The sequence below is a fragment of the Urtica dioica genome, chromosome 5 (genome assembly GCF_054948205.1).
Source record: "Urtica dioica subsp. dioica isolate 48M chromosome 5, U.dioica_male_clone48M_v1_H2, whole genome shotgun sequence".
Classification (NCBI taxonomy): Eukaryota; Viridiplantae; Streptophyta; class Magnoliopsida; order Rosales; family Urticaceae; genus Urtica; species Urtica dioica.
In genome coordinates this window covers 10,195,415-10,219,701 of record NC_142760.1, presented here as the reverse complement: position 1 = coordinate 10,219,701, position 24,287 = coordinate 10,195,415, and the positions used below count along the sequence as shown (strand labels likewise).

Here is a 24,287-nt window from a genome sequence, read left to right as displayed (position 1 = left end):
AACCTAAAATTAAATGTACTAGACAAAAAAAGGAAGACCTGCCAAATCAGAGATTTATTTAAGTCTCATTACTGCAAGTGCAAACCACCATATAAACGTCAAAACTTAAGCCTATAAAATAATCATTTTGGGGGACTCGTGAGTCGTGACTAAAAATAAATAAAAATAAATAAAAATAAAATAAATAAGCACATGTGAGGGGACATATCAGCGTATACAGCACCGTGTCACTTTCGTAATTTCCCGCCAAAGACGAGACCTTTATTGGTCATTCACTCATTTGACTATCTCAATTTCTCTGCAACTCTAAGCTGAAAAAGGAAAGAAAAAAATAAAATCTCTAAAATTTCCCGCTTAAAAGTCCCTCCATTTTCCCTCTCCGAAAATTTTCTCACTTCAATTCATTTCCCTGAAAATCCCAAACCGCCATTCTAGGGTTTCGCTTCTCTCAGTCAAGGCGACCAAATGCCTGACCTTGGAAACCTCTCAACTCTCGGCCTAGATTGCTCCACGGCGACTCTCAACTCGCCCGCCGACACGTCCGATCCCAGCGCGGCCGTCGCCGCCGTGACTTCCAACTGCGATTGGAACCAGAGCTTACAGTCTCCCACACCAGCCGGGAACGGCGTCAAGAAAGGCGGAGAAATCAAAGTTTTCCGGCGGAAAACAGTCGGAGCGAACGGAAAAATCAAGAAGGCTTCGAGTGCTAAGACCTTGTACGATCATGTCAGAGCTTGGGCGGAAAGGAAAAAGGAATCAGGCGTTGCCGAGTCACGGTGCTCCCTTCCGTTCCTCGTCGGGGCAAAGAAAATGGTAAAATGTGAAATGTATTTTGTTTTCATGCGGTCGTAAATCTGAAATTGTGTCTCTTTGTTGTTGTTTAATGTCTAAAGATTATATAATATTTCGAGTTCGTTCAAGAAAGTGTTTAATTATGCTGATATTTTTTCTATCTCGTGGCTTTTCATCAGAAATTGTTTCCTTAGTTGATATCAAGGTGCTCTGAAATTAGAAGATATTTTCATCTAGGGCTTTGTTTCCTGAATTGTCACTGCTTGGTAATATAGGCGATTGGCAGAAAATATGTATGTACGGACTGCGTTTCTTGTGAAAGTCTTGGTTCAGAATTAATTTTCTGATAACTTCTTGCTGGTGTAGTTTGCATTTCTTATGGGTTCTTTATTGCCATAAGGCGATTGGCAGAAAATATATATGTACGGACTTGGTTTCTTGTGAAATTCTTGGCTCAGAATTGATTTTCTGATAAGTTCTTGCTGGTATAGTTTGCATTTCTTAGCGAAAAAATAAACTTTAATCCTGGTATAATTTGATATTTATGTTCTTATTTGAGACTCACAACTAAGTTTGGATTCAGGTTGAATGCCTTCTTTGCCACTCTGTAATCTATCCGGGGGAGGAGGTGAAATGCTCTGTTCGTGGCTGTCGTGGAACCTATCACATTAAGTGTGTAGAGGATAGTTTAAAAGGCAGTTGTCTGACAAAGTTCAAGTGCCCACATCATGTGAGTAAAATGACCAATGTTATATGCTTTATTGTTGTAAAGAAATTCAGTTGATAATTTTGTTTTTTTTTTTTTTTTTTTTTTTTTTTTTTTGTTTATTTGACTGCCCTTCTGTTGGACCAAAAATAACCAGTGTCAATTGAGCACTGCTGCTGGTGTTTACTTTTGGTTAGAAGTTCTTATAAAAAACTTCTGTTTAGAAGCAACTATAACTACCATTATTTATAATTATGTGAATTATATGTTGAGCTTTCGCGATAATCGTGGATTACATTTTGATTAAATTCATCCATGCCTCTTAGAACATATTTTTATATCTATCAGTTTGAACTATATTTGCATTATTATGTTTCGTAGGTATGCGCTGTTTGCAATCACAAAACACCACATTGGCGGTGTGTTAGATGCACAGTCGCGTCGCATATGAAATGTGCCCCATGGGTTGACGAGGTTATAGGATTGAAAGACCAACCCTCCCAAGCTATTTGTTGGAGGCACGATCCAGATTGGCGGCTGGATGGGAAGGTTTCTTCTTTCCTTTATTCTGTGTTGATTAGTTATCTTTCTGATATATGATGCTGTGAATTACTGGTAGCCGAAGCTAACTAAATCTCGTCCTAGACATCAAGCATACATATATATATATATATATATATATATATATATTTGTAATTTATGCCTGAAGACTTAAAGATTTACCCTTGAGTAGAGTACAAGCAAAGGAGTACTCTGTGCGACATACAAACAACTCCAAAATCCTATCACAGAACTGATACTAAAGAAGAGATCATGTGTCTTGACATTATGCAATTTTTAAAATCTGATTGTGACTGAAAGGGATGATCATCGTTCTGCTCATACTTTGTTTTATATCCCCTATAAAAGGGAAAAATTAATTTAGATGTGATTGCATTCTAAACAGTTCATATTTTCTCCATTTTATGTTAAAAATAAATTATTGTAAATATTATGGTATCATATTTGAGATATGTGTGTATGTGTGTGTGTGTGTGTGTGTGTGTATGTGTGTGTGTAGAGTTCCATAAAATGTCTTATTCTGGGTTCGTTCATCTTTATTTTTCATTGATAAGCCTTGATAACAGGACTGACGTATTGGTTGAATGAGCAGAATGAAGCTTCAACAAGCAGCATAGAGGTCAGATTTTGTTAAAGCTCTGCTAACACAATTGCTTTACATATGCATACATAAACATCTAAAGTACTCATGTTGTACATGCCACCCCATGAAAAATCATTTACCAAAAGTGTTCTTTCTTTCCTTGCTCTAGTGTGATTGAAAATCACTAACTTTAATTTGGATATAGGAAATTTTCCGTCGATTGCCACTGCCTTACGAGAACGAGGAATTCAAGATTGACCTTACATGGAAAGATGCCGAGAATGATGGGCTTCCAACTTATACTCACATTAAGCGTAGTATCCTTACTGCGTATCTGCTATATTCTTACCAACTTAACGTGGTCATTGAGTCAACTTGTTTCTTTATCCATACTGGTGAAATAATTTAGAAACAAAGAATAATAATGAATGCACACATTTGTAAAGATATGGGCTAAATTATTGTATACTCATTTTTCAAATTGATGTTGTTAATTGCACCCTTGACAATATTTAGATATATACCTTGTCAAAAGAAAGCGCGATGATTCTGATGATGGAGTTGGTTGCACAAGTTGTAGCTCGGAATGCTCTGAGGATTGTGTTTGCAGGTGATTTTGAATATCAAATACTATGCTCTTCTAATAGTTGATGCACTTTTCAAAAGATATGAAATTTTATCTGTGTTGACAAAACACGTAATTTATGTATTTATTTATTTTTTATTTTTTATTTTTTTGTGATGTGTGATCTCCTTGTGCTATCTGCTCTTCTATGTTTACAGCAGTTCAAATTCTTTCCTGTATAATGGTCAGCTCAATCTTTTTTTGCTTGTACTTTGTTCTGTGCTTGTTTAGAATTGTAAACTTTTTGTACCTCTTGAAAGTCCTTTCCTTGAAGTTTATTGTACTGTTTTAAATACCTACCTTATTGTAAATAAAAGCCCACCTTACATAGTTAGACAAAGCGGCAACAGTCCAGTACTAAGTCTTTTGTATATACTCTTATCTAATAGGGTTCAATACATAAGTTGCTCGAAGGCTTGCCGTTGCTCAGATGATTGCAAGAATAGACATTTTCGTAAGGAGAAGAAGATCAAAATTGTAAAGGTGGTATTAGGAATTATCACGATGGACATTTATGCATTCTAAGAATCTTTTACTTTGATGAATCTGAGTTCTCAAGTATTCTTGACAGACTGAACTTTGCGGGTGGGGAGTAGTGACAACTGAATCTATAGACAAAGGCGAGTTCATTGTTGAGTATATTGGTGAAGGTATGCAATTCATTTCTCTTCATATTGTTCAAAATAAGGATTCCATATGTTCTTTCTAGGCATGTTAAAGTATATTTGCTTTTATCTTGACTACAATAACGAGGTTATTTGAGATTTGAACCATGTTCAGTATACAAGGAGAGTTTTGTGGGGGCGCATGAAAATGATTTATTTAAAAAAAATGATAATCGATTTGTAATCAGGAGATTCAGTCAGTGTCTGTTCTCTTGTCTGCACTCGATAATCTCGGCATCTTGGGCTGATGTGGATTTTTATTATAACGTAGTTCAAAGTTTGGACTGAAGAATGAAGTCCCGGTCATTACGTTTTCGATATACAGAAACATAAATTCAAAGAAACAAGAATTTTTTAATTAGAAAACTTTTTATTTTAGAATTACAAAACCTTCCTCCATCATAGCTTAACATGTCAAACCAATGAACAGCTGAAAACATGAAATGTTGTTTGGAAAACGAGAGTAAAATTGACTATGGATATTCCTCCTTTATAGAGTAGCTCAACCTTGATCAGGCAAAAGTATAATCAGAGCAAAATGATATCTCAGCGGTGTGCTTTCACGTATAAGAGTCGCAGCTTCTTAATATTATGCAAATTTATTTTCTACACAAGATCTCATGGTTTGACTTTTAAATTTCGTTATTGATTGTTTATGCTTCTACGATCCACCAGTCCCTTCACAAGTTTTCGTATTGGTGTTTTCAGTTATTGATGATGCTGAGTGTGAACGAAGGCTGTGGAAAATGAAGCACCAAAACGTGCATAATTTCTACATGTGTGAAATCCGAAAGGATTTCACAATTGATGCAACTTTTAAAGGGAACACGTCCAGATTTTTAAACCATTGCTGTGATCCGAACTGTGTCCTCGAAAAGTGGTTAGTACACTGTTGTGTTATTGCAATTAGCATCCTGTACTAGGCTAATGAACTTTTTCAGCAGGTCAATCTTATTTGAAAATAATTGCTATTTTTTATTCCTTTTCAGGCAAGCTGATGGGGAAACACGAGTAGGTGTATTTGCCGCTCGAGCAATTAAAGTTGGAGAACCATTGACGTATGATTACAGGTATGCCAAAATCTGTTTTGACTTCTGTTTTTGAACCATAAAAATGGTCCATTAGGTATAGCCATATTTACAGTTTCACATTGTTATATAGCTAACGTTTCGCAAATCTTAGATAAATAGCCACGTCCATGTATTTACACGTGTAAATTGAAGTAAATACCCTACCTTTTTATTTCAATGAAAGGGCAATCCAGGAATGTCACGTCATCTTTATGGTCATTTACCTAAAATTTACGAAACGTTGGCTATATAGCAATCCTAAACATTTTAGTTGGCTAGTTACCTAATTTTTTGTTCAAATATCTGTGCGACTTATGCTGATCTGTTTCCGCCAATTTTTTTTTCTGCAAATGATAATTTTTATTTTGTATTATCACTCAGTGAATTGAATTCATGTCTTGTTACTAATCGCAACAACAAATTGTGTGACCGCGCATTTGTCTGTAGGTTTGTGCAATTCGGACCTGAAGTGGCTTGCCATTGCGGTGCTTCTAATTGTACAGGCTATCTCGGGACGAAAAAGAAGATAGATAAGATAGAAGTGAAGCCAAACAAGGAAATGAAGCTATCTTGGGGCACTAGACGGCGAAGAAATTCTATTGCTTACACAGGCATTATAACACCACGACCATTTTTATCGCGCCTTCCATTCTTGTCCATTGCGTCAGAAATTATGGAATTCAACCTGGAATAAAAAAAACCACATCTCATCAATTGTTTAAAATTCATTAGACTGCCGGGTATCGTACATTCAACTCGTAATTTGTATGTACTTCTTTCTATAGACTAGACATATCATGAGAAAACTAGGTGATCACATATGCAGATGTTCTTATAGGTCTTTGTAATTGTACATGTACTATTTTATCGTTGATGTCTGTTCCGTATATTTCTTTGATCGTTTACAGATCGATAATGTGTATCTGATTACGGCACGCTTAGCTTTATGTTGAGGAATTTGACATTTTCTATCCTGTATTACCTAATGAGGCATAAAAGTCTAGACCACAGATGAACTCAGTTTTGTCTGCTTGGTTGTGTTTTCTGGCCCAACTGAATAAAAAGTTAGCTGTTTTTTTTTTTTTTTTTTTGCTTTCATGACTGCTGAACTCTATATACGCAATGAATTCAACCCAAGTGATTCGTTATAAAATTGAGAGAACACCCTTCTAAGTTTAATCAAATAGTGAAATGTTACCTTCATAATATACGTTTTTATATATATCACTGTCCTTTATTTGTCTATCGTTAGATTCACTTATGATTTATTAATCTTAAAAATCTATAATATTATCTGGATGGGTATCTGGTGCGACTTTTAGGTGTGACATGTCACACTTAATACCCTTCCGGATCATAAAATTGAATTTGTAGTAGTGAATTTACTAAAAAAAATTAAGAGAGAATTAGACTTAGCCTAATTAGATTTCCTATGTTAAAATTTTAGCCAAAAGTATCCACTAATTAAAAACGTAGCTCAATTAGGATAATATATGTATGTGTTATACTACGAGAGTTAGGCATGAGTTCTATAATTTTAAGTGTGGTGGACTTTTTCAGATTGATCTATTAACTTATCAAAATTTAGCAATTGGCTATAATTTGCGCCTTAATTGATCAAAATGAGCATAATCAGAGTAAATATTATCACCATTGTTAAAAGAATTATATATTAATTGATATTTTTTTTACATTGACTTATGCTTGTTAATTACTAAAATAATATAACAGATAGTATTATATTAAGTCTTTTTAGGAGGCAATTGCGGCCCAACGTTTTAGAAATATTTGTTAATTAGTCAATCCTTAATGCAATAAGACAGAATTATTATTATTTTTTCTCCCTCATTCTTTGCCAAAAATAAGTTAAATGAAAATAATTTATCTATACCTAAATACTCTCTCTTCTCTCTCTTTTCGTTACATTTTTAGCCATGACAGAGGTGAAAAAAACAGCTATCACCGACCATTAGTTAAAGCAGAAATCTATTAATAGTTTTTAATGACTATAAAGCTTCTAATGTTTTTACCTCTGTCCATGGCTAAAAACTGTGACGAGAGAGAGAGAGAGAGAGAGAGAGAGAGAGAGAGAGAGAGAGAGAGAGAGAGAACTAAGATCCTAATAATTAGTGATTTCGAATAATAAATTAGATTTTATTAATTTCGAAAATAAATTATATTAGCTAATTAATAAGGGTAAAAATGGTATAAATAATGTGCCACATAAGCAGAACGGCTAGAAATAAAAAATAAATCTGAAATGTATGACAAAATGAAATTCTTAGATTTGAGCATACTTAGTCGGTTACAAATTTCAAAATTGTATAACTAACTTTTAAAACGTGCGTCACATTTCATATATCACTCGCATTTGGTTGACCTGTCCCGATATAAGGCGCTCAGTGACTGGCTACAGCGTTTTTCTTGGAGGTGCTCTGGTTGCTTGGAAATCGAAGAAGCAAAATACTGTTTCCCACTCCTCATCTGAGACTGAGTATCGAGCTCTTGCTGCTGCGGCCAGTGAAGTCTTATGGTTGAAGCAGCTTCTACCAGAATCAACAAAATAAGAGTTTGGGGCGAACCGGGGTTTGAAAGCAAACTTCTCCTCAGGTCATTGAACGATGCCGACAACCTGATTGGGAGCAGGAATAATGATTTAATTATTTGTTATCTGAATTGAATTATCTTTTTTTTTTTATCCGAGGTTTACTTTCATGACTTCAAAGTCCCAGAACACAACCCTTTTCTTTTGTTCTGCGACAACCAAGCCGCTGTGCACGTTGCTACTAATCCTTCGTTTCTTGAGCGCACTAAGTACATCGAAGTTGATTTGTACTTTGTCCGAGATCACTTACAACTGGGTGATTTCAAACTTCTACCTGTGCGAACACACCATCAACTAGCTGATGCGTTTACAAAACCAATTCCAGCTCCGGCCTTCTCCTCTATTATGTCCAAGCTGTCCTTGAAAGATCTTTTTTACCCTTCTTCAAGTCCGTCTTGAGGGGGAGTATTGAGAGAAGTTCATTTAGTTGTTTTGGTTTGTGTTTGTTAAGTAGTGTAGGAAGCAAGTTATTTGTTTGCTTTATTTTTCTTCTTGTCGTTTTACGTACTCGGTGTAAACTACTTATCATTGCTTTACACGAGTTAATTAGTTAGTTATTACTGTTTATATATCTTATATCTGAGTTCTTTTTGGGTTAATGAGAAAAGTTTATTCTTTCTTTTTCTTCTTTGTTTCTCACTGATCTCTTACGAAGCTCATCGTAAAAACAAAAGATATTGAAGCATAGTCATTCTGAGTATTTGAATACACTTTTTTTTTTGCTTAATTCGTGTAATTTTTTTTTTTATAAAATGGATGTACAAAAGTTGTATATTATTTAGTGTTAGATTCAATTCTGACTTATATTTATATGCGATTTGTGTATATGCGATTTGTGTAAGATAGTTGTTCTCCCTTTTAAATGTTCTACCCTAATTGTGATACAAACCGTAAAAAAAGAAAAGAAAAAAAAAGTACGGACAAAAGCTAGGAAACTAATCTGAATCTGTGAGGTGCAAAGAGTCACTACATTCCTCAGCACCGACGCTTAAAAGCTCAAACGTTCATAAATTAAAGAGCTACAGTGTTCCTCTTCGTCTCTCCTCCGTTTTCAAATCAATGGGAACTCTCAATAACGGTACGCAAATTCTCAATCCTCTCTTTCATTACTCAAATCACTTTTTTTTTTTTTTTTTTTTTTTTTATTATTAAGCTTCCGAATCTTTTTTCCGCGAATTCTCGCATCAAAATATTCCGACAAGTTCACGATAATGATAACGATCAGACTAGATCTCGCGAAACCCGTACCCTAATCCAAGTGACCTCCAATTTCCGTTAACAGAATCCGAGTCCCAATCATTCCTCGCTGACAGATCATCGAAGGTCTTCGTCGCCGGACACCGCGGTCTCGTCGGTTCCGCCATCGTACGGAAGCTCGAATCCCTAGGCTTCACGAACCTCTTGCTCCGAACCCACGCCGAGCTGGACCTGACTCGCCAGAGCGAAGTCGAGTCCTTCTTCGCCGCCGAGAAGCCGGAATTCGTGATCCTCGCGGCGGCGAAGGTCGGAGGAATCCACGCCAACAAGACCTACCCGGCGGATTTCATCGCCATAAACCTCCAAATCCAGACGAACGTGATCGACTCTTCTCACCGCCATGGCGTCAAGAAGCTCCTCTTCCTCGGGTCCTCGTGCATATACCCGAAGTTCGCCCCTCAGCCGATCCCCGAGACCGCGCTCCTCTCGGGCCCGCTCGAGCCCACCAACGAGTGGTACGCCGTGGCCAAGATCGCGGGAATCAAGATGTGCGAGGCGTACCGATTCCAACACGGATTCGACGCGATCTCGGCGATGCCCACGAACCTCTACGGCCCGAACGACAACTTCCACCCCGAGAACTCCCACGTGTTACCCGCCCTGATCAGGCGGTTCCACGAGGCCAAGTCCCGGGGCGACCCGAGAGTCGTGGTTTGGGGGACGGGGTCGCCGCTGAGGGAGTTTCTCCACGTGGACGACCTCGCCGACGCTTGCGTGTTCCTGATGGAGAGCTACGGCGGGGCCGAGCACGTGAATGTCGGGAGCGGGAGCGAGGTTTCGATCCGCGAGCTGGCGGAGATGGTGAAGGAGGTCGTCGGGTTCGAGGGAGATCTCGTGTGGGACCCGTCGAAACCCGACGGGACGCCGAGGAAGCTCATGGATAGCTCGAGGCTCGCTGGGTTGGGTTGGTCGCCCAAGGTCTCCCTCCGGGAGGGTCTCGTCGATACGTACAAGTGGTACTCCGAGTATGTCAAGCAATGAATGTGAGTTTGTTTATATGTTTTGTTGTTTTGTTTATTCGAATAATAGTATGCGATTCGGCGCTTTGTATGTGTCTATGTGAGCTTGAACACAACCAGTTCCGTTCTTTTTGGTATTATTACTCTGTTTCTTTCGTCTTTTTTTGCTACTGAAAGAATAATAACATTGAGCAATTCATGTACCAAATATTAACCGGGATAAGCAGTCTTTTATACGTATCATGTTTGAAGTGTGTGGTCTTTTATTTCGTACATATCATATAGATATGGCGTTTGCTGTTGTTATATATTTGGGGAAAAATGACTAGACGAATTCGATAGAGATTGGGACTTCATTAGAGCCCAAAGGGACCAGTAGCCAAATCGGCTTTAAGGAGTTCACAGATACATTGGGGCGGTTCTCGGAGCCGAGTAGCATGATAACAAGGAAATACACTTTTTTGAGCAAGAGAATGGGCTACTTTGTTGCCATCGCCTGCCTTCGTTCGCCACTCTATCTTTTGACCCGAGGAGAGAGATGACAGTCTTGGAGTCGGACTCGATGACACGGAAAGTATTTCCACTTCTTTGCAAACTAGATGCCCTCTCAAATCGCTGACAGCTCGACTCCCAGAATCAACGGTGTTTTCAGACATGTCCTGCTGAAAGCTGCGACAAAACCTCCTAATCTGTCACGGATATTGTTTTAGCGGAAAGGCTGCATCGACATTTACTTTCCAGGGCACTTCAGTCTTGTTTTAGCATTGCTACTTTTTTTGAAAAATATTAATGAAAAATTAATAATATTGACCCCGCACCAACATTTACAGGAACCAGCAGTCGTTTTACGGAGAGAGCCAAATTCTCCGTGTCAACATTGGGAGTTAATTTCTTTATTCATGTTGTGATACATTGTATCATGCGGTGATGTATACCGTAAAAAAAAAAGTATCTCGTTGGGTATTTAAGCAATAAATTTTAAAAAAGTATTTTTCATATATATAAATATATATATATATATATATATATATCTATATATATTAAAATGTAATAATAATATAAAGATAAATTAAAAAGTATTAATATTTAATATATTATATTTATTATTTTCATTTTTAAAATTAAATGATCACATGTGATGTCTTTTTTTTATTTTTTTTTAATTTTGTTTTATGTTTGATGAGTAATTATCTAATTTTTAATTAATTAGGTGATAAATAGGAGAATTTATGATAATTAAATTTATCATCTATTATTATCTTGTAATTGTTTGAATATGGATAATACTAAGGAAAAGTAATAAAATAAAGATGATTAATGAAGGAAATAAAGAATAAGGAAAAAAAACGAATTCAGGTTAGAAATCAATAAATGGTGTTATTCGAAGGTTTAAAAGTTATGCAATTTTCGGGAAATGGACACTAGTATTACTAGTTCTCATGTTATTTACCAAAATCAACAAAAATCGTAGTTATGGCACTTTTATCCAACATGTGAGAAATTGCCTAAACTATCACTATTTGATAAAAAAATTTCTCAAATTTCCATCAAAAACTTAATTTGGCCAAAAATACTACTAAGTCACTTGTACAAATACAATAAGAGTAGTAGTGGCCCTGACCATCCGCTTGTTGTCAATGGTGCCCACAAGAAGAGTAGTAGTGTCTATTTATGTACATTTGATGTAATATAGTCTCACGAAGACTCTTGCTTGTAACTGCTGAATAATTAATAAAAGTTGAAACGTTCATTCATTCTTCCTTGTCTGTTTGAAGCTTTATGATAATCTATAGTCTTTAGTCCTTAAACAAACCTAACAACATATGAAGAGACAAATGTAGATTTGCATGAACAAACTCTTCATGGTTTACTTAAAACAATCTGTTCACAATCAAAGGATAAAATGACTATTGATTTCAGTACGATTGTTAGGAGAATCTATGATGTCTGATTATAGCGTGTAGAGAGTTGGAGACTCTATAGTTCTTCTAGGTATCTTCTGAAGGTACTGAATTGACCAGTGCACTTCTAGAGACAGAAGAAGAACAAACCATTTAACTGTTGGAATCGATCTAGGGTTTGAGAAAATAATTAACGCTTCGGTAAGCGGTGGAATTTAAAATTTTTTTTTTTACAAGTAAAACAGTTTTTACTAACCTAGACAAGTGCAAGTACATGTAATTAAAAAACCAATATGAGCTAGAAGTTTACTAACCTTTCTTGAAGCTTGAACTTTGAAGAAGCTTGTGGAAAGTTTGCAACGCTCGTCTCCCCTCGCAGCACGTCTCTCTTTCTTTCCTCGGCACCTCGAGCAACCACGAAAGTTTCTATCACTAAATCACTCGAAAAGAAGGAATCAGTGAGTGGGCACTTTTAAACACTACGACTTAAGAACGAGTCTCGAAGTCGCAGAGCTAAACACTAGGTCGAGTGAGGACCTAGGTGCCAAGACAAGAAAAAATCGAAAATAAACTAGAGAGAGAGAGAGAGGATTTTCAGCCAAAGTTCTAGAGAGAGAGTCTCTCAAATCTCTTAAACTTGGATGAATGAAATGTGAGGAAATGAGGCTCCTATTTATAGGAGAGGTCTCACCTTCAATAAGGTAGTTTCCTCTTCTATAGAATATCACATATTCATGAGCAATTTCCTCTTTTTTCCCTTTGAGACACTCGGCCAACTCAAGCCTTCTAGAAGCCTTGATTTGTTTCCAATTTTGTTCAAGGCCTTGCCTTGTCTCTCACTTGGCCGATTCCCACTTTCCTCTTGGAGGAAATTTGTTTCCTCTTTTTCTTTTGGCAAGTATCTAAATACATTTATGCACAAAATAAACTCTCCTATTTCTCTATTAGGGTAGGCGCCCAAGTCTCTCTAGAAGGAGCTTCTAGAAGCTTCTTCATTTGTTCATGACAACATGAGAAATGCCCATTAAGAATTTTCAATAAACTTCTCATGAAATGAAATTAATTCACAAGGCCCAGTTAATCATATTATGGCCGAGTGACATTAAGTCATCAAATGAACTTGTCAAAATTTATTGACATCCATTTCATCCTTAGTCTCAAAAGACAAAAATACCCTTTCGATAATTTTCGTTCTTGTTTTGACTTAGCTTCCAGTTTAACAATTCCTATCGATGTGATTCGTGACAGTGACCTCATGGACCCAAATGAACAAAGCTTGAGCTAAACACTTGGACTCAAAAGTTCACAAACCTTTTCCAAGTTTAGCTTAATGCCAACTGACTCCACTAAAGAGCTGACACTGAAAATCTCCCGGTTCAAATGAATTTATTTTCTACTCAAGAATTCGACCTAATTATGATGAGCGGATCCACTGAATATTATCTATGTTTACCCTTCATGAATGTCATCAGCTAGTCGGGATTTACTAAATTACCATTTTACCCTTCTAGCTGTTATTTCCTCAACTCCTTTGTCGCTTGTGAATAAGTTAGAAACAATGTATTGACGAGGAGCTAACAAGTCACATTGTTTCATCCAAAAGAGTCAGGACTCAATTTGGACACTGGCCAGTTCATTTATTCACACTCCAAGGAACAAAGCATGAGGTGACATACATTGCATTTCAGCAATCTTGTACATGAATTCCATATGTATGAGAACTTCACAAAGTTACTCATGACAGACTCACAACTTAGTACTTCACCAATAGGCCTTGTTCGGAATCACATAGTGAGTCCGAACTTTGACTTTCTCAAATGAGAATACTAAGGTGTGAAATGGCATGTCTCATTTCAGGATTAAGGTAAGCATGATGCAATTCATACATAGTGACTTCGAGACATAAGAGGTTAAATGGTTTGTTCTTATATTGTCTCTAGAAGTGCACTGGTCAATTCAGTACCTTCGGAAGATACCTAGAAGAACTATAGAGTCCCCAACTCTCAATGCCTCATAACCAGACATCATAGATTCTTCTAACAATCATACTGAGGTCAATAGTCCTTTGACCCTTAGATTGCGAATATAACGTTTTAAGCAAACTACGAAGAGTTTGTTCATGCAAATCTACATTTGTCTCTTCGTAAGTTGTTAAGTTTGTTTATGGACTAAAAGACTAAGGTTTTATCATAAAGCTTCAAACAATCAAAGAATGAATGAACGTTTCAACTTTGTATTAATGAATAAGCAATTACAAGCAAGAGTCTTCGTAAGACTATATGACATCAAATGTACAAAAATAGACACTACTACTCTTCTTGTGGGCACCATTGACAACAAACTCCCACTTGACTCAAAGAAGATGTGAGTAGTCCTACATGCCTAATCCCTCTCGAAGTTGGTCGAAGACCATGTTCGCTAGGGCCTTGGTGAATAGATCTGCCAGAGATCTACTTCACCTCCACGTCTCCGCGTTGCGCGATCTCTCGAATCAAATGGTATTTCCTCTCAATATGCTTAGAGCGCTTATGGCTTCGAGGTTCCTTTGAGTTAGCGATAGCCCCACTATTATCACAATAAAGGGTCATGGGCTCGTGGACGTTTGGAACAACTTCCAAATACTTAAGGAATTTTCTAAGCCATACAACCTCTTTGGATGCTTCACAAGCAGCTACATATTCTGCTTCCATTGTGGAGTCAGCAATGCAAGATTGCTTAATACTTCTCCACACAACAGCTCCACCATTAAGGATGAACACAGATCCCGAAGTGGATTTCCTGGAATCCTTATCCGCTTGAAAATCGGAGTCGGTATATCCCGTCATAGTCAGGTCAGTACCTGAGTATGTAAGCATCAAGTTCCTAGTTCTTTGAAGATACTTAAGAACATGCTTAACAACAATCCAGTGTTCGGGTCCAGGGTTGGATTGGAAACGACTAACTACGCCAACGGCAAAACAGATGTCAGGTCTAGTGCAAAGCATAGCATACATGAGGCTTCCTACGGCAAAGGCGTAAGGAATTTTCCTCATGTCTTCAATCTCTTGTGCAGTCTTGGGAGACTGGTCCTTAGAGAGTGAAACTCCATGCCTAAAGGGTGTTTGGCCCTTCTTGGAGTCTTGCATTGAGAAGCGATCCATTACCTTATCAATATAAGATGCTTGAGATAGCGACAGAGTCCGGTTCTTCCTATCTCGAAAGATTTGGATCCCCAGAATGTACGCGGCTTCTCCTAGATCCTTCATATCGAATTGCTTTGCCAGCAAGACCTTAACCTCAGATAACTTACCCACGTCATTACCAATGAGTAGTATATCATCGACATATAGTACCAGAAACACAACTTTTCCTTCGTGTATTAGCTTGTAAACACAAGGCTTATCTATTGACTGTTCAAAGCCGAAGCTCTTTACAGTTTCATCGAATCTAATATTCCATGACCTAGATGCTTGCTTTAGTCCATAAATGGATTTAAGCAACTCACAAACCTTGGTCTCTTGACCTTTATCCACGAAACCGTCTGGTTGAGCCATGTAAATGCGCTCGTCAAGATTGCCATTCAGAAAGGCTGTCTTGACATCCATTTGCCAGATCTCATAGTCGAGAGCTGCAGCTATGGATAGGAGTATGCGGATGGATTTAAGCATTGCGACTGGCGAGAAGGTTTCTTCATAGTCAATCCCTTCTTGTTGGGTATAACCTTTCGCCACAAGTCGTGCTTTGAACGTCTCGACGTTCCCATCAGGACCCCTTTTCTTCTTGTATATCCACTTACACCCTACGGGTTTAATCCCTTCAGGAAGGTCTACAAGTTTCCAGACATTGTTGACATACATCGAGTGCATTTCAACTTTCATGGCGTCAAGCCAAAGGTTTGATTCAGAACAAGCCATCGCTTGGCTATAGGAAACAGGATCATCCATGTCAGAGACGGCTACAAGAGAGTCTCCATAAGACATGTACCTGTCAGGCTTTTGAGTAGCCCTCCCACTACGTCGAAGTACTACTTGACAAGATTCTGATGAGTTAGGTTGTGTTTCAGTTGGGGTAAGAACAGTTCTTACAGATGAGGTAGAAGCTTCCTCACCCAACTTTACTTCAAGCACAATTTGCTTCTAGGTTTCGCATCCTTCATAAAGTCCTCCTCGAGGAAACGAGCATTCATGCTAACGAAAGTCTTATCGTCCTCGGGACTATAGAAAGTAAAACCTTTGGTTTCCTTTGGATATCCCACAAACAGGCACAATTCTGACCTACTAGCCAACTTGCTAGTCTTTTGCCTCAGCACGTGTGCAGGGCAACCCCAAATTCGGATGCGGCCAAGATTCACTTTACGGCCAGTCCATCGTTCATAAGGAGTACCAGGAACCGTTTTGGACGGAACTTGGTTCAGAATGTAGGCGGCTGTTTCGAGGGCATATCCCCAAAAGGAAAGCGGGAGTGATGAGTAACTCATCATTGATCTAACCATCTCCATAAGAGTTCGGTTTCTTCTCTCTGACACTCCTTTTTGTTGAGGTGTGCCAGGTGCGGTAAGCTGAGAAGCGATACCTTCTTCTTTAAGAAAGTCATCGAACTCTCCAGACATATAATCACCACCTCGATCAGATCGAAGGGTTTTGATCACTTTGCCAGTTTGCTTTTCCACTAAAGCCCTAAAGACCTTAAATACGTTAAAGGTCTCAGATTTGTGTTTAAGCAAATAGACAAACCCATATCTTGAGTAATCATCAGTGAAGGTAACGAAGTATTCATATCCTCCACGTGCCTGTTGGTTGAGCGGTCCACATACATCAGAATGTATTAGTTCCAGCAACTCAGTGGCTCTTCGACCCTTATCGGAGAAAGGTCGCTTAGTCATTTTTCCTTCTATGCAGGATTCACAAGTAGGTAGTGAACCTATTGCAGAGGCTTGGAGTGGACCATCCCTCACAAGTCTCTTAATCCTATCTAGACTGACATGACCAAGTCTTAAGTGCCAGAGTTATGTTGATTTTGTTAGATCGGAGGATTCAGAAAGTTTGATCCTCTTTGGCTCCCTAATTAGATCGTTATCTATTTCGGTGTCTAAAAGAGAAGGTTGAGTGGGATAGATGTAGAAAAGAGCATTCTTCATATATGCATCAGTGACAAAAGAATTATCAGGAAACGAAATACGAATTCCATTCTTAATGAACTTTAAACAATAATCTTGCTCACGAAGACGAGCAACGGATATTAAGTTCTTCCCAAAGGTAGGAACAAAATATACATTATTCAAGTTTAAAGTGTGGTCTTCAAAAGACAGCGTCACGGATCCCACAGCCTTTGCAGACACCAGGCTCCCATCACCCCATTTGAAACAGAACTCGCCTTCCTCTAAGCTTTTGGTTTTCTTGAAACCATTCAAGGAACAACAAATATGGTTAGTAGCAGCGGATTCAAGAATCCACGTTGATACATTATCAGCTACTAAGCATGCTTCGGTAACTAGTACAATACTATGTTCCTTTGCTTTGAGATTGGCAGGACAGTTCTTTTTATCGGCCTTGTGAGGTCTCTTCTTAGTTCCAGAGGCGGAGGCTCTTTGCTCAGTAGCATGTGCCTCTCCTTGATTCCTCTTTCTCTTAGTGAGACCTACAGCAGTGTGAAGTTCCATCATAAGCTTGGTAGCAGTGTACTTTAGCTTGTTTATGGAGTAGTTCATTTTGGAGGTATCAAGAGACGCGGGGAGAGTTTCTAAGATCATATCTATGACATTATTCCCATCAATCTCAGATCCTAGGATTTCCATTCTATTAAGAAAACTAATGATCAGTATCATGAAGTCTCCAACAGAAGTCCTAGCCTACATATGACAGTTCATAAACTGTCGGACTGCTTGTAGCCTTGTTTGACGCCTTTGCCCTCCAAACATCTCAAGGAGATTGTAGAGCATGTCAGCGGCAGTCTCAATGTCACGATGTTGCTCTTTCAGCATATTGTTCATAGATGCCAAGATATAGCACCTCACAATCTCATCGGATCGAAGCCTGGCCGCTAAGGCGTCATTGTCCTCTTGAGTTGAATCATCATTCGTCAGAGGAGGAAACGGGGTGGTGAGTACCCATTTGTGCTTGTTAACGGAAGGTATTATGTCGAGGTTACGTTTCGAATCTACGTAGTTTTCGTTTTCGAGTTTGATCGATGAAAGAAAGATAGAGAGATGGTTGAGAGATATATTACCTATATAAGTTGAAACAAGTTTATGATTAGTCTTTGGTTTAGGATTTAAGTTTTATTAAGACTTTTATAAAATCCAAAGGTGTTATAAACCAAACGATAATTTACTCCCTCAAGAGAAGGCCGCAAAAAATCTCCATTTATAAGTAAATGACACATCATTAATGCTAAGCCAAGATGTCAATACATCTATTTTGACTAGCCACCTTTTAAATTGGTTTGATCACTCACATCCTTTCGCAGAGCCTCAAGGGAGGATTACTAGGGATTGAGCCTAAGTGTGTAACCAACCACTTAGTCCAAAAGATCAGCTTTGAAAAACAATCCCCCAAGGGGAGGCCTTGTCATCATTGCATCACTCTCGGACGTAGCTCATTGAGCAATGATCGAAGCAATAACGCCTTGGAGTACTCACATTTAAGTGAGGGTCGCAAGAGCGGCTCTTAGTCCCACGTTATTGCATCTTTCACTAGTGTTGGGGATCGCGGGTTTCAAACAACGAATATAACCCTCCCACTTAGTTTTTGGAGTTGGTTCATCGACTCTTATAAGTTCGGAAACAAATTTCCTAGTTAGAGAGCGATAGAGCGGACAACTAGAAGAGAATCCTAGATCGACATGTTCAGAGCAGTATTAGTGCATAAAGGCACAAGGTACATACTCGATCTTTTCCTATTTTCTATTTCGGGAAAGTGCGTGAGGGAAGTGTGAACTTCAACTCACTCGAACACTTGAAAGTTTGAGATTACACATCTTTTTATTTTTCGGCTTGTCTACAAGGAGACCTCCCACTCAAATTTTCAAGAGCATATAGATTTTGAACATATGTGATATAGATATAGTTTTGAAAACATTTTGAAAATTTATTTGATTTGGATGACAAAATATTTTCAAGTTTGAAAGTGAAAACGGTTTTTCAAAATTCAAACTAGTTTTGTAAAAATTCAATTTCAATTAAACTTTCAAAAATCAAAACATTTTAATCTTACACATCATGTTTATAATCATATGAAAAACATTTTTGCTCAAGAAAATTTTCTCATTAGAGTTCTTTAACTCATGGTAGTGGGGTTTGAAAATCCGGATTTCTAAAAAACTGGAGTTTCAGACAGCCGCGCACCTCGGAGTAAAATCGCCATATCTGGCGGCTCCGATGTCCTTTTCAGTAGAAACCGGTGGCATTGGACAGAGGACAGACAGAGCTTTAATTTGATTTAAGAATAATTAAATTTAGATTTCTGAGCAGAGAGTTATGCCACTTTTAATGCGGGTTTACTCCAGCTCGAAGAAAAAGAAATAAATTAAAGCTTGGTCCTACTTAGGTGCGAAAAAGAATCAAGTGTAACGGAACGTTTTAAGATGTTGTTTAAAGCTTTTATTTGTGTTTTATTAGCAGGGTAATAACATAGAATAAAAGAAATAACAACAAGCATAAAACGAATACGGTAAATAAAAGAAACTAGAAAGACAAAGTAACTAGTCACAAAATTTACCGAAATTTCTCAAACCTTTAAAACACGTTTTTCAATATAAAAAAATTAAAAACTTTTAGAACTGATTCTAATGTGTTTTAAAAACATCCCAAACTCATAGAAAATCAACATGCTTTTTAATTTAAAGACAAGAGCATTAAATTAAAAAAAAATCTAAGATTACAATTCTAACTTGTCACAAAATTAGTAAACTTTCGAAAACGATTTTCAAGCTCATAATTTTAAAAACATGTACATGCTAATCTTTGACCATAGCTCTGATACCATTTGTTGGAATCGATCTAGGGTTTGAGAAAATAATTAACGCTTCGGTAAGCGGCGGAATTTTAAAAATTTTCTTTTACAAGTAAAAACAGTTTTTACTAACCTAGACAAGTGCAAGTACATGTAATTAAAAACCAATATGAGCTAGAAGTTTACTAACCTTTCTTGAAGCTTGAACTTTGAAGAAGCTTTTGGAAAGTTTGCAACGCTCGTCTCCCCTCGCAGCACGTCTCTCTTTCTTTCCTCGGCACCTCGAGCAACCACGAAAGTTTCTATCACTAAATCACTCGAAAAGAAGGAATCAGTGAGTGGGCACTTTTAAACACTACGACTTAAGAACGAGTCTCGAAGTCGCAGAGCTAAACACTAGGTCGAGTGAGGACCTAGGTGCCAAGACAAGAAAAATCGAAAATAAACTAGAGAGAGAGAGAGAGGATTTTCGGCCAAAGTTCTAGAGAGAGAGTCTCTCAAATCTCTTAAACTTGGACGAATGAAATGTGAGGAAATGAGGCTCCTATTTATAGGAGAGGTCTCACTTTCAATAAGGTAGTTTCCTCTTCTATAGAATATCACATATTCATGAGCAATTTCCTCTTTTTTCCCTTTGAGACACTCGGCCAACTCAAGGCTTCTAGAAGCCTTGATTTGTTTCCAATTTTGTTCAAGGCCTTGCCTTGTCTCTCACTTGGCCGATTCCCACTTTCCTCTTGGAGGAAATTTGTTTCCTCTTTTTCTTTTGGCAAGTATCTAAATACATTTATGCACAAAATAAACTCTCCTATTTCTCTATTAGGGTAGGCGCCCAAGTCTCTCTAGAAGGAGCTTCTAGAAGCTTCTTCATTTGTTCATGACAACATGAGAAAGGCCCATTAAGAATTTTCAATAAAATTCTCATGAAATGAAATTAATTCACAAGGCCCAGTTAATCATATTATGGCCGAGTGACATTAAGTCATCAAATGAACTTGTCAAAATTTATTGACATCCATTTCATCCTTAGTCTCAAAAGACAAAAATACCCTTTCGATAATTTTCGTTCTTGTTTTGACTTAGCTTCCAGTTTAACAATTCCTATCGATGTGATTCGTGACAGTGACCTCATGGACCCAAATGAACAAAGCTTGAGCTAAACACTTGGACTCAAAAGTTCACAAACCTTTTCCAAGTTTAGCTTAATGCCAACTGACTCCACTAAAGAGCTGACACTGAAAATCTCCCGGTTCAAATGAATTTATTTTCTACTCAAGAATTCGACCTAATTATGATGAGCGGATCCACTGAATATTATCTATGTTTACCCTTCATGAATGTCATCAGCTAGTCGGGATTTACTAAATTACCATTTTACCCTTCTAGCTGTTATTTCCTCAACTCCTTTGTCGCTTGTGAATAAGTTAGAAACAATGTATTGACGAGGAGCTAACAAGTCACATTGTTTCATCCAAAAGAGTCAGGACTCAATTTGGACACTGGCCAGTTCATTTATTCACACTCCAAGGAACAAAGCATGAGGTGACATACATTGCATTTCAGCAATCTTGTACATGAATTCCATATGTATGAGAACTTCACAAAGTTACTCATGACAGACTCACAACTTAGTACTTCACCAATAGGCCTTGTTCGGAATCACATAGTGAGTCCGAACTTTGACTTTCTCAAATGAGAATACTAAGGTGTGAAATGGCATGTCTCATTTCAGGATTAAGGTAAGCATGATGCAATTCATACATAGTGACTTCGAGACATAAGAGGTTAAATGGTTTCCAAAAGAAAAAGAGGAAACAAATTTCCTCAAGAAGGAAATTGAAGTTGGCGGCAATAGACAAGGCAAGGGAGAAGCAAAACAAAAGAGGAAACAAATCCAAGGCTTCTAGAAGCCTAGCTTGGCCGTGTGACTTGAAGGGAATAAGGGAAATATTTGCTCATGAATATGTGATATTCTATAGAAATGGAAACTACCTTTATGAAGGTAATCCCTCTCCTATAAATAAGGCCCTCATTCTCATTGTTTTCTCATTGCACATAAGTTAGAGATTGAGAGCTTCTCTCTCTAGACCTTGTGGCCGCCAACTTCTCTCTCTCTCTAAGTTCTTTTTGTTTTTGTTTTGGAACCTAGGTCCACATTTGACCTAGTGTTTTAGCTCTTCGACTCTTAGACTTGTTCTTGAGTCGTCGTGTTTAAAAGTGCCCACACACTAATTCCTTCTAATCTCGGGTGATTCATGATAGAAATTTTTGTGGTTACTCGAGTTCCCGAAGAAAGAAGAAAGATGAGCCGCGTGGGGAGACGAACGTTTCAACCTTCCTAAGGCTTCTCAACGTTCAAGCTTCACAAATGTTAGTAAACTAGTAATGCTTTTAGATAGTTTTAAATATAAACATGTGCTTGCTCTTTGTCTGGGTTAGTAAAATTGTTTTACTTGTTTAAAAGAAAATTTTTATTTTCCGCCGCTTGCTCGAAGCGTTTAATCTTTTCGTAACCCTACATCAATTCCAACACCGCTATCCCCACGTCCTCTGTTCTGGTTCGCCAACTGTGATCAGTTTTCAGAACTTCCCTAAGGTCGATTACTCGAGCCTTGCTGGGACCTCATTCCGTCTCCTTGTTGCGGCCGACTCTCCCATCTTGACTGGGATCAAAATCTTTTCCTTGACTCATTGTGCTTTGGGCCGACAGTTTCAGAAGGTGTTGTAGCAAATGATTTCGGAGTAGCAGTCTGATCACCATCGCGCCAACCAGCAATCCGTAAAGCTCTCTGCACAGCATCGGCGTAAGTGCGAGGTCTAGCATCGCCACTATCCACTTGGCTCACAATATCCACGTTGTTGTGCGAACGACTAATTCATCTCATCTCAGCTTGTCTCTCTAGTGTGCGTCTGATGTCCGTGAGATCCGCTGCTGCAACATTCTCGGCATTAGACAGGTCTCATCTAGGTCCCATGCTTCTCAATTCTGGTCCACTTCCAAGTCACAACATCTAGAATGCGAGAAAAGAAAACATACCAACATATGATCATAACTCAAAACGAGATTTCATAAACATTTCTCATATCTACATCAAGTAAAAAAGATATATACAACCTGCATTCACACCAATACCATCTACACATCACATGGAAGCTATCGCTACATAGACAAATCTACATACTCCCCAAAAGAGAATAGCTGTTATCGCACGAAAATGAACAACGATTTAAAACTTTGGGTGGTTCAACCCAAGGCCGGACCAAGTGGCCGCATCCGAGCCAAAGGAGTGAACTCGAAAGTCTCGAGTTGGGTTTCCTCCAATCAGAGGGTTTCTCAGAGGAGAGAAGGGGTGAGTAGGGGAGTGACCGTGCTTTTTGTGTAAGCTTCCTACGTTCCCGTGTGAATAGGGATCAGGTCATAACGTAGTTCAAGGCGTATGTAACGCTGTATGAGGTGCGGAGCCTGGAGAGTGTGCTCGTCAGAAGACACGTAGCGTCGAGTTTTCCCCGAGCGATGTCTCGACTCTAGGATAGAGTTACCCGAGAGAGAATGTTTGTTTTCTCTCATTTGGAGGTGTGTGAGACTCTCAGTCGAGAGTTCCTTGTCATGGCGGGCGTGCTGAACACGTAGGCGATTTTCGGTCGAAAATGGTGGACGCGTCTAGTGTGCTAGACATGTAGGGGATTTTTAGTGGAAAATCCCGAGAGCGCGTTTGGGCTCTAGATTTAGCGCTCGATCAGAAGAAGCGACACTCGAGAGTCCCCGGGCGCGTTCCAGAATCTCTGAGAGCGAAAAGGGTGCTTCAGGCCAAAGATGGCATCCATAGAAGCAAAGAGGAGTCTGAGAGTGACTTGGACTGAATGTCGAATACCCCTCACTAAGGGGCGGGGGGGGGGGTATTTATAGTAGTTAGAGAGGCCTAAGAGGCTCGTAGTTCGTCCATGTGGGATGGGAGAGCGCGTTCTCCACGAGGAGGAGCGTGCTCTCCTAAAAAAAGGAGCAGCGCAAGTGCGCGGCGCGCAGAAGCCCCTGTGCGGCGTGCATGGTGCCTTGCGCGCCGCGCAGCACGTGCGTTGATCCTAGGCGCGTGCGGGGTGCTCTTCTCGTGTAGCGCACGCGCGCGTGCTTGCCCCAGGGGGTGCACGACGCGCAACCCTCCTGGCGCGGCGCGTAACACCCATGGTTTGGCGCGCGCCTTTGTAGCATGGCGTGTGGTTCGCTGCACGTGCGTCCTTTTCTGAGGAGCGCACGCGTGTCTTCCTTGAGGGGTGTGCGACCCATCTCGTCAGTTGTTTGTGGGCCTTAGTAGTCTTTGGTGTTCCCTTCCGTTGGGCTTTCGGAGCTCGGGATTTCGCGCAAGTTGCGCGAAATAGGAGAGACTATTCTCGAGGAATTAGGGTCGACAAGAGGACTCGTCAATCGACTTGTGGACACGAAATTCGACTCAAAGAGCAAACTAATTCGAGGAGAGAGACTCGACTTGAGGAGCTGAAAGTTTAGACACGAGGACTTGTCAGTCATCTCATGGAAGAAGGCTTGCCACTCTTTAGGACCTCCGACCTGACCATCGGCCCCTTAAGCGGCGTGTCTTCTCGATGTTTCGGGTTTTCCAAAAATGACCGACAACATTAGCC

At 39.0% G+C, this 24,287-nt stretch overlaps 2 protein-coding genes across 2 annotated transcripts; both read left to right on the top strand.

The window, feature by feature from the left end:
- The first annotated feature begins 303 nt into the window (after positions 1–303).
- SDG4 (SET domain group 4) lies at positions 304–6,070 on the top strand. Its single transcript, XM_089613997.1, has 11 exons — positions 304–813; positions 1,376–1,522; positions 1,880–2,047; positions 2,652–2,678; positions 2,848–2,959; positions 3,159–3,252; positions 3,657–3,750; positions 3,839–3,917; positions 4,641–4,812; positions 4,922–5,002; positions 5,450–6,070. The coding sequence occupies exons 1-11, from the start codon at positions 466–468 to the stop codon at positions 5,694–5,696; spliced, it is 1,569 nt and encodes a 522-aa protein (XP_089470123.1). The 5' UTR covers positions 304–465; the 3' UTR covers positions 5,697–6,070.
- Positions 6,071–8,478: 2,408 nt separating this feature from the next.
- Positions 8,479–10,066, top strand: LOC149395133 (putative GDP-L-fucose synthase 2). Its single transcript, XM_089615870.1, has 2 exons — positions 8,479–8,685; positions 8,890–10,066. Exons 1-2 carry the CDS (start codon positions 8,667–8,669, stop codon positions 9,843–9,845), a joined length of 975 nt encoding a protein of 324 aa, XP_089471996.1. The 5' UTR covers positions 8,479–8,666; the 3' UTR covers positions 9,846–10,066.
- Positions 10,067–24,287: the final 14,221 nt, after the last annotated feature.